Genomic DNA, 10,805 nt, shown 5'->3' with positions numbered 1-10,805 from the left:
GCCCTGTGACGTCATCGAGCCGCGCGGTGCTTTCAGCTCACTCTCCGCGCCACCCGGAAAGGCGGCTGCCAGCCATGGCTGAGGCGAGCCCTTGGGACCCGGTGTCCGAACCAAACGCTGCGGGGCTACTGCTGGGACATTTCGTAGCTTCGGGGTTGGTTACTCAGGTGCGTGGGGGGCGATGGCGTCATTAAGGGGGTGCCCACGGTGGCGACAGAAGATAGCTGTGAGGTGGTGGTGCTGGCTGCAGGAGTGGGTGGGAGGGTGCTGGCTGGGGGCTGTTCTAGAGTCGGGGCTGATGGAGCTCCTTGTAGGCAGCAGAAGTGACTGGTCCGCGGTGGGTTCTGCAAAAGCGGGGCTCTAAGGAGATGGTGTTTCAAGTGTCTGGCAGGCGAGTTATCCCAGGTCAGTTCTTGGGCGGTAATAAAGACTAGTGTTACCCGCCTTTTTTCATCCAATGATACCGCCTCTAGATTGTAATCGGTGGCGGGGTTAGGAAATAACGAGTAGGTGGTTAAAACATACGTTCCCAAAGAACGCTCGTTTGTGTGAAATATTGAAGCATTGCGGGAGGCGTCGGGTACAGGAGAGCGCCAAGGGAAGCACGCATCTTTAAAGGCCGGGGGGGCGGACAAAAAAACATTGGTGAAAAAGACCCGAGAGACCTTGGAACATGATTGGAGGAAGGAATTAATTTTGAGAAGGAGAGAAGAGGGAGATTAGCCAAGGGGTGGTAGTTTTAGGTTCGGCGGGAAGAGCATGTTCATAGGCCAAAGGGAACAAGCCAACAGAGGGAGAAATTGAAGATGTGAGGGAATAATGGAATAGAAATGGCAGATGTGACAAGGGAATGGGAGAAGGTTGAGAGAAGGGAAAGAAAATTTGAGACAATGAGGAAGTTGAGGAATTTCACCAAAAAGGCAACTGAGAAAAATAGAAAAGGTAAAACCATCTACAGAGATTAGCACCATGCACATGATGAAAGATTTATGAAAAATAGACAACTTTTTATACCTAGAAGAGTCATTAGAGAATTCTACTATCTACTTACAGTAATTTTAAGTTGCAGAAACTAAGACCTGAGGAGACCAAGAAACGTGTCCAGGGCGACTCAACTAGTGAAGTAGCGTTAGATCCCAGAGCCCTCCCTTTTCTGACACATTATATCATCTCTAAAATGAACTGTAATAGATGATACATACTGTAACACTATCTTGAAAGAGTTTAAACGTCTGTTGAAGGACTTTTCTAGATTACTTGAAGACCTAGTAGCCAGACCTTATGGATTTGGGGGGAAACGAGGGGTAGGAATGAATGCGTTGGAAAATAGGCAAAACATAACCACAGCACTCCCCAGTTCTCACCTTCCTCACTTCTCTCCTGTGTTTTCTTGCTACCAGATTACCTAGTGCTCTCACCTGTATTGTCCAGTTCTGTAACAAAGTAATTTAGTAAATTCATACTATAAGACATTTGGGACTGAGAATTGGGCTGCGGGTTGCCTTTGGGACGATCTTCGTAGGGTCCTTCAAGTAACACTAATTAGACAGATACCTGTTTTGCCAATCCATGACTCCATAAGACCTTGTTATAGGGACTTCCTTGGTGGTGCAGTGGTTAAGAATCCGCCTGCCAATGCAGGGGACACGGGTTCGACCCCTGGTCTGGGAAGATCCCACATGCCATGGAGCAACTAAGCCCGTGAGCCACAACTACTGAGCCCAGGTGCCACAATTACTGAAGCCCGTGCACCTAGAGCCCATGCTTCGCAACAAGAGAAGCCAGAGCAATGAGAAGCCTGCACACCCCATCGAAGAGTAGACCCCACTCACCACAACTAGAGAAAGCCTGTGCACAGCAACAAAGACCCAATGCAGCCATAAACAAATAAATAAGTAAATAAATGTTTTTTGAAAAGACCTTCTTATAATCTTACTGCACAGCTAGGCCCAGTGAGGAAACTTTGAAGATTTGTAGCATGATTTTACTTTAAGCAAACTTTACATATAAAAAACCTATTTTTATTATAAGGATTTGTCATTGATTCTTTCAAAATGATGTATTATATGATCCCTTTAAGCAGTCCATCCCTTAAGTGCACATCCTCCCATGTGAATTAAAAATTGAGTGATGCTTAAAACTGTGATGTGATATGATACAACTCTTATAGAAAATGTTGTTTGTTTCAGCTTTGTTCTTTTTTTTTTTAAATATTTATTTATTTAGGCTCCCTTGGGTCTTAGTTGCAGCACACGGGATCTTTAGTTGAGGCATGCAAACTCTTAGTTGTGGCATGCATGCGGGATCTAGTTCCCTGACCAGGGATCAAACCCAGGCCCCCTGCATTGGGAGCACGAAGTCTTACCCGCTGGACCACCAGGGAAGTCCCAGTTACTGAGCATTTATAATGTTTAGTTCTTTCTGTCTGGAATACCTTTTCCTTCCCATCCATCATGAGCTTGTTAAGGGCAGAGAGCTTGTTTCGTTCATCCTTGAATCTTCTATTGCCTAACTCAATAAATGTTATAAAATTTATTATCATCAGTCAGCAAACATTTGCTATGAAGGGCCAGAGCATAAGTATTTGAGGCTTTTAGGTCCATAGGGTCGCAACTAGGCTGTTGTAGTATGAAAACAACATGAGATAATAAGTAAATGAATGAGTGAAGTTGAATTTCAATAAAACTTTATTTCTGGACCCTGAAATTTGAATTTCATATAATTTTCATGTGTCACAATGTTTTTCTTTTGATTTTTTTTCTCCAACAATTAAGAAATATAAAAAGCATTCTTAACCCTTAAGCTATACAAAAACAGGCAATGGGTGCATTTAGTTCATAGGCTGTAGCTTCCCAATCCCTGGCCTATATGATACCTGAAGTTCTGTCCTGTGCTAACATTCTAGAGAAGAAAAAGAGGATAGAAAAAATTATAGATGAAGCCAAGGGATGAACAAGATAATATTCTTATTCTGAGATAACCTGCAATTTAAGAAAGCAGTATAATATAGAATGAAAGGATAAAAAGGAGGTGGGAGGTAGGCTTTTTCAAGGAATAATTATGCCTGGACAAAACATTCCTTTATCTAAGAGAGGGAGAATGCAGAAAGAGACAGTATGAATGACTTGTAACCAATAGAGGTCATTTAATGAATCAAGTGAATGATTCCATAGCCCAGGAAGTGTTTAATTTTAGCCCCAGGAAGGTCTGAGAGACTAGGTCATTTGTGTAGAAGTGATTCTCCAACAATTTCAACTTTAGAATTTTTTGGTAAGCTATCAGCAATGCCAGTCTATTGTGCATGATGCCTTAAGAAATAGTACAAAGTGATTTTCTTCTTTGTTTTTCTTATTTTTAAAATATTAATATTTGGGCAAAAGATTTGTGATGGTGCAGGTTTTAAAAAACAGGAAATATACATTGCACTGTCCTACTCTGTATTTCATTTTTCAGGGGCAGCGTTGGACATAATATATCCTCATATTTTAGACACGTGGCCATGCTATTCCAACACACACATAAACTCTGACATATTGCTGCTTTCTCTGTTCACTTACCAATAGGAGATGTTAAATATATCTAAGAAATCAACTTCTTGCTTTGTGAACTTCTCCAGACTACAGCAGATCACAGATATTCAAGCTGAAATCTACCAGGTAAGTTATGTTGGAGTTTTTACTTTCTACCTCTAGTATGGAAAAAAATCTTAACTGGCTCCAACAGTAATCCTCTTGCACGCAGAACAGTGTCTAGCACATAGTCATATAGGCTTTTCTTTGCAGTAGTTAATAATAGTAGTAATGGTCATAGTAGTAGTTAGGAGTAGTAGCAGTAGCAGCAACAGGGCTTGAACACCAAAATGAAAAGATTCAGTAAATCCCTGGGCTCTCATAACAAGTCATCCTCCTGGTCCCCTTAAATATTCCTGAGTTAAAGACCATTTTTATCAAAGCCTTTACTTCAGGTTACTTTCTGCATGAGCTAAGTGTTTTTTTGTTTCTAATGTAGAAAAACCTGGAAATTGAACTCCTAAGACTAGAAAAAGATGCAGCAGATGTTGTCCATCCTTCCTTTTTGGGTAAGCGGTTTAGTTAAATGAGTAATCATTGAAATTTCAACTTTTTCTTGGATTACTTTAAGCACTAGGCTATAAAATTATGATAATTTTTCCAGGTATTGCCCCAAAGCTAACAAAGTCAGTAGAGCTTAAAAGACAAAGGCTGAGGAACTTTCCAGATGAAAGGATCCTAAAGAGACATGACAGCTAAAGCACAGGGTAGTCATGGATTGAATATTTGATTAGAAAAAAATTTTTTTAATATAAATGACATTATTGGGATATTTGGTGATGTTTAAATATAGGCTGTATTAAATATTGGTAGTATTGTACTAATGTTAAATTATCTGAATTTGATACTTGTAGTATAGATATAAGAGAATGTTCCTATTTTGGGAAATACATGCAGAAGTTTTAGGAGTAAAAGGTCCTGACATCTGCAACTTACTCTCATATTGGTTAGCAAAAATATATGTATGGGCGTGTAGAGAAGAAGGGGAAAAAAAGAAAACGTATCCAAATGTTAGTTGGTGAGTCTAGGTGAAATGTATATGAGAGTTCAATCAATGAGCTATTCTTGAAACTTTTAAGTTTGAAATTTTTTCTAAATAAAAATTTAAAAGAAGAGACAACTGACAACCATTAACAATTCTGGGGAAAATATTGAAATAAAAGTAGCTTATAAGACAAATGTTTGTTTTTTAATGCTCTAATATAGAATATTAGAGACAGACACTTTATGTGAAGAATATGGCTCTGGCTATAAAAACTGAACTAGGAGTAGAATTGGGAAACAGAATTTAGCACTAGATTGGGTTGTCAGTAGGAAAAGTAAGAGAAAATAGTTGAAAATGAAACTGGTATTGGTATTAAAGACAGCAAAGGGGATATATTTAGGAGAGAAATGGTGGGATTAATTTTTGACCATTGATAGTGTTAGTGACTTCATAACTTGTCCTGTTGCTAATTATAATTACTGTTTCTGGTTTGTGTAGCACAGAAGTGTCATACTCTGCAAAGCATGAATAATCATTTGGAAGCGGTGCTAAAAGAAAAGCGGTCCCTCAGGCAAAGACTGTTGAAACCCATGTGCCAAGAAAACTTGCCCATTGAAGCTGTTTATCACAGGTTAGACTAAAAAGTAGACGTTAACAGTCACACATGTTCCCTGAGGGTAGTTTTTGTTTAGACTAATAGTTATTTCATAGCATAATTCATTAAACAGTATATGAGTGATCGTATCTATTAATATTATTATTAATGCTGATACATTAAACCAGAAAGAAAATCCTTTACTTTTAAAGAATTGTAGCAATGGTTAAGAGAAAGACATTCCTTTTGCCCATTGTGTCTTAGGAATTATAAATAATGACTTTAATGAAAGAAATTAGATCCATAACATATAGTAAGGTAGATAAAAATCATTTTTATTATGTATAGACAGCTTTCTGTGATGTAAATTTATTGTTGCATTAATGTTGCCTCTATATAAAAATTCTGTTGGGGGAGTTTAAGCAGGGACAGATGAAAACAATGTCAACTAAAAGGAGAAAAATAACAGTTCTGATCTCACCTCTGCTGTTTATATGCCTCAAAGCCTTGGGCAAATGATTTAAGTTTTTGCCTTAGTTTCCCAATCCATAGAATGGGGATGCTTTCTATTGCTCTCTTTCTCATAGGAGTATGGAAAGTATCAAATTGAAGGTGTAGGTAATTATTAATAATAAATAACAATAAAATTAAAAAGCAGTCATCTGGGGATCTGATTGCTAACTTTCTCCACCAGTGCCTCACTAACTGACCCTGAGCAAATCAATATTTCCTCTAAGTGTCAGATCTTTTATCTTGCAGTAAAATAATAAATATACAAATCCCATTCTTGTGGATATATTCAGTATCTATTCAGTGTAGTTAAATATCATTAATGTGTATATTATACATTATATATATCAGAAGAACTGAGTAATAGTTTTAAGGCATTTTGCAAATACAAAGATTCAAAGTAGTTTCATGTGTAGGCTATTTCAGTGAAGTACATTTATCCTTATTGTCTTCACCCTTCACCAAGAATGTGTAGATTGAAATGGAATGAGGTTTTACCTGGAGAAATTTTTTTTTAAGTTCTTCACTCTTTTTTAAAAATTTATTTATTTTTTAAAGTTTTTTAAAATTTTATTTTTGTCTGCCTTGGGTCTTCGTTGCTGAGCACGGGCTTTCTCAAGTTGCAGCGAGCAGGAGCTACTCTTCGTTGTGGTGCACGGGCTTCTCATTGCAGTGCCTTCTCTTGTTGCAGAGCACGGGCTCTAGGCGCGCAGGCTTCAGTAGTTGTGGCACACAGGCTCAGTAGTTTGTGGCCCACGGGCTTAGTTGCTGTGTGGCATGTGGGATCTTCCTGGACCAGGGATTGAACCTGTGTCCCCTGCACTGGCAGGCAGATTCTTTTTTTTTTTTTTTGGCGGTACACGGGCCTCTCACTGTTGTGGCCTCTCCCGTTGCGGAGCACAGGCTCCGGACACGCAGGCCCAGTGGCCATGGCCCACAGGCCCAGCCGCTCAGCGGTATGTGGGATCTTCCCCGACCGGGGCACAAACCAGTGTCCCCTGCATCGGCAGGCGGACTCTCAACCACTGCGCCACCAGGGAAGCCCCAGGCGGATTCTTAACCACTGCGCCAAAGTCCCAATTTTTTACTTATATGAGAAAATTATTAACATTGATGTTTGTCTAACATTAGATTGGGCTACAGATATGATTAGTGTTGTCTCTTTCTGTTTTTGTGTTTGGATGAAAAGTTAATTCCTGTTTAAAGTGAAAGAGAAGAACCTTTTTTTTTTTTTTGCGGTATGCGGGCCTCTCACTGCTGTGGCCTCTCCTGTTGTAGAGCACAGGCTCCAGACGCGCAGGCTCAGCGGCCATGGCTCATGGGCGCAGCCGCTCCGCGGCATGCCGGATCCTCCCGGAGCGGGGCACAAACCTGCGTCCCCCTCATTGGCAGGCAGACTCCCAACCAGTGTGCCACCAGGGAAGCCCGGAAGAAGAACCTTTTTTATCACTGATATTTCCATGAATGCAGAAGGGTTATTAACGGCTCATTGGGTGGATTGTAATTCTCTTAATTTCATATTAAAAGTCCTAATTAAAGGGAAAAAAGAGAACACAAAATACCTGAACTAAAAAAAAAAGAGTTGACTTTTTTTTCTCCCTCCTTCAGATACATGGTGCATTTGCTGGAGTTGGCAGTAACTTTCATTGAGAGATTAGAAGATCATCTTGAAATAATTAGAAATGTCCCTCATTTAGATGAAAATCTAAAGAAAATGGTGAGTATTACCAATAGCATTTAAGTACCTCATCAACTCCTTTCACATTGCTTTTAGCTATCTTTAGTTCTTTTATACTAGAATCTCAAATGTGTGATCTCCTTGTCTAATTTTTTTGTTGGCTAATATTATGAGCAAATTACTTTTTTTAAATCAAGATGCCTTTTCTTTATTTAGAAGTCATTTTACATTGTTTTATTCCAATATTTATTAAATATGTGTTATCTTCATTGTGCAAGGGACTGTGCTATAGGTATCATGAGAGATAAACAGATATGACCAATCCCTGCCCTCAAATTCTCAAGGTTTGGTGAGAGAAAGTATAAGATACTCTCTACTTTATAGTATTGTATTTGCACAATGAGTGCAGCAGAGAATTATAAAGAAGATGCTGTCTTTTAACACAGGGAAGGGGGTGATTACTTTCACTTTAGGGAGATTAGGAATAGGATAGGAAGTAGGAATACTTGAATAAAGTTTTAAATAGGAGTTAATAGCAAGCTCTATCTTGAAGAATCAGTGAAAACTGGATGTGCATCAGAAAGAGTAGTTCAGCCGAAAGCAGCAATGTGAGGAAAGCCATGAAAATTAGAGAGCACAGGTAGTTTGAGGGAAGAGTGGTACTCCACTTTGGCTGATGCTTCAAGGTATTGAGAGGGAGATTGACTCGGGGTTAGTTTATGGAATATTTTGAAAACCAGACTAAGAAGTTTAGACTTTGTCTGAGTACTGGGGAATCACTGGATGTTTTTTTCTGTTTTTTAGAGAAGGGCACAGAGGGTTGACTTGAGCAGGACTGTACCTTAATCATGGAGAAAATATTGGATAAAGTAAACTGAGGCTTGTCACTCAAAGTATGGGCAGAGCATCAACATCACCTGGAAGCTTGCTAGAAATGCAGAATTGCAGACTTCATTCACTTTAGACCTTCAGAATCTGAATCTACATTTTAACAAGTTCCTCAGGTGATTCCTATGCACATTAAAGTTTGATGAACTGTGGGTTAGAGGACTAGGCAGAGGAACAAAAGGCAGAGGAACTTGGAGAATAAATACAGTCATTCAGATAAAAGATTTAAAGCATAGGAATACAAAGGATTGTGTAGATTTTTGGAGGTCAAATTTATAGCACGTGGCTACTATTTGGACAAGGGACACATCCAAAGAATGAAGTTTCTAGCCTTGGGGACTTGAGGATAAGTAGGATCAAGAGATTAAAGAAGCCAATGAGTTTGTTTTTTGATATGTCTTGCAGAGACAGTAAATGTTCAGCCATGGTTTGTTGAACTGTGGTTAAATTAAGTTTGAGATATTGAATATGCATCTAGATGGAGATTTCCAGCAAACTGAAATGTAGGACTAAATTTTAGGAAGAAGATTAGGTTTGACAATATAGATTGAGGGTCATCTGCATTGAGGTGATCATTGAAGACAAAGGAGAGATGAACTCACAAAGAAAAAGAACATGTAGGACAGCACAATTTTAAGGAGCCTTTGTATTAAGGGGCTGGAAAAGATGAGTTGTCAACTTTTGGTGTCATAATTATTTATGATATAGTAATGTATTAACGACACATGATTTCTCTCCTGTTTTCCCCTTCTTTCAAATGTTATAGAGCACAGCCTTAGCAGAGATGGATATTTTGGTGGCTGAGACAGCAGAACTGGCAGAGAATATACTCAAGTGGCGAGAACAACAGAAGGAAATTTCCTCTTGTATCCCCAGAATATTAGCTGAAGAAAATTTTCTTCATAAATATGATGTTACAGTGCCTCCTTAACCTTTTATTTCTAAAATTAATGTTCAAACTATTAATGAAAAGTAATTATCAACTTTTTATTTTTGTTTAATTATATGTAGTCATGTGAAATCCATTTCTAGTCAATTATAACATGGTTATTTATAGACTTTGCCACTAGCAATACTGAAAGAGCCCTCTTTATATTGAAATACCGAGATTCCAAGTTCATTAAGACAAAACTGAATTTTCCTTTGTTTTTCATGTATTTTCATTCCACTTTTCAATAAAACTCAAATACAACTATAATTAACGTGAGTGCATTAACCATATCTTAGGCAACAAACTTTATTATGTTGTTTTTTTAAAAGATGCTTGTTTCTGGGTTAGAAGAGTCTTGAATCTGAAAGTATGTTGCTTATTCCTGTGAGATTGTCGCTAAGTATGCAAAAAACAGCAAAATAGCAGACCTGACCGCTATGCTTTGAAAGGCCTGCTTGTAAGGTTGGTCCTTGGCTGGCATCAGGGAACTTAGATTTCTAGGGTTCCCTCCACTCTCACTGATACGAGTTGCTTGCTGTGACTAAGGCGTTTGTACAGTGTGGTTTGTGCTGAACACCAGCTTTCTTCCCGGCAGTCTAGAATTTTGGTATGTGCTAGGCAGAAGGTACCTATGTGACTATCCCGCAATAATAACCCTGGCACTGCATCTTTAATGAGCTTTTGTGGTAGACAGCATTTCACACGTGTCACAACTCAGTTGCTAGGGGAATTAAGCACCTCCTGTGGTACTCCACTGGCAGGGACTCTGGAAGATTGTGCCTGGTTTCCCCCGGACTTTGCCCCATACACCTTTTCCTTTGCTCTTTTGCTTTGTATGCTTTTGTTGTAGTAAATCATAGCCATGAGTACAGTCGTATGCTGAGTCCTATGACTCCTCCAAGCATATCATCAAACCCAGGAGGTGGGGAGGGGGCTCTTGGGGACCTGACACACTAAGCAATTGCAGAGGGTGTTCACTGGCAGCCTTAGAAATAGGCAAAGAAGAAAAGTAGAGCAAAGCAAAGAAAAAGGCACATTATTGTAAAACTTATAGAGGTTTTACCTTACAAATTGCTCAGATATTTTACCTGAGATTATTATGCATATAAGAGGGAGTGGTATACTAACTCAGGATGCTTTCATTTATATCAGTAGTAGAACTACCCTTGGCTTATTTTCAGACTTGGGGTTCTCTTTTGCTTTTTTAAAAAAATTTTATTTTATTTATTTATTTTATTTTTGGCTGCGTCAGGTTTTAGTTGTGGCATGCAGGATCTTTGTTGTGGCGCCCAGGCTCTTTGTTGCAGCCCGCAGGCTTCTCTCTAGTTGTGGTGTGCAGGTTTTCCCTCTCTAGTTGTGGCGTGCGGGCTCCAGAGCACATGGGCTCTTGAGTTTGCGGCACACGAGCTCTCTAGTTGAGGCACCAGGGCTCAGTAGTTGTGGCGCGCAGGCTCAGTTGCCCTGCACCAGGTGGGATCCAAGTTCCCCAACCAGGGATCAAACCTGCGTCCCCTGCACTGGAAGATGGATTCTTTACCACTGGACCACCAGGGAAGTCCCCTCTTCTGCTTTAAATGGATGCTTCAATATTTTTATACTGTCCTATTCGCTGTATCACTGGAGTTCGCTCATCCTTGTATTCATCACAC

The 10,805-nt window shown here is 39.5% G+C and overlaps 1 protein-coding gene across 2 annotated transcripts; it reads left to right on the top strand.

Annotated features, from left to right (window-relative positions):
* The first annotated feature begins 58 nt into the window (after nt 1-58).
* Nucleotides 59-9,678, top strand: HAUS2 (HAUS augmin like complex subunit 2). 2 transcript variants are annotated; one of them, XR_003795989.1, is made up of 7 exons: nt 59-167; nt 3,564-3,656; nt 4,009-4,078; nt 5,053-5,185; nt 7,268-7,376; nt 8,142-8,341; nt 8,992-9,009. XR_003795989.1 is itself a non-coding variant. In XM_029238690.1 (6 exons), exons 1-6 carry the CDS (start codon nt 75-77, stop codon nt 9,154-9,156), a joined length of 663 nt encoding a protein of 220 aa, XP_029094523.1. In that variant the 5' UTR covers nt 59-74; the 3' UTR covers nt 9,157-9,678. The 2 variants fall into 2 exon arrangements, 1 of the variants encoding a protein (XP_029094523.1); XM_029238690.1 differs by lacking the exon at nt 8,142-8,341 and having other exon boundaries at nt 8,992-9,678.
* Nucleotides 9,679-10,805: the final 1,127 nt, after the last annotated feature.

Source organism: Monodon monoceros, unplaced genomic scaffold (assembly GCF_005190385.1).
Source record: "Monodon monoceros isolate NGI ecotype Baffin Bay Population unplaced genomic scaffold, NGI_Narwhal_1 Super_Scaffold_21, whole genome shotgun sequence".
Classification (NCBI taxonomy): Eukaryota; Metazoa; Chordata; class Mammalia; order Artiodactyla; family Monodontidae; genus Monodon; species Monodon monoceros.
The sequence above is the reverse complement of the archived record's forward strand: the minus strand, read 5'-3'. Positions and strand labels throughout refer to the sequence as shown.

Bases quoted from the DNA above. Each gene is read 5' to 3' on its own strand.
- HAUS2 (XM_029238690.1), top strand. From the start codon at position 75: ATGGCTGAGGCGAGCCCTTGGGACCCGGTGTCCGAACCAAACGCTGCG. The intron at 5,186-7,267 runs GTTAGACTAAAA...TCCCTCCTTCAG, and splicing joins ATTGAAGCTGTTTATCACAG to ATACATGGTGCATTTGCTGG. The intron at 7,377-8,991 runs GTGAGTATTACC...CAAATGTTATAG, and splicing joins ATGAAAATCTAAAGAAAATG to AGCACAGCCTTAGCAGAGAT.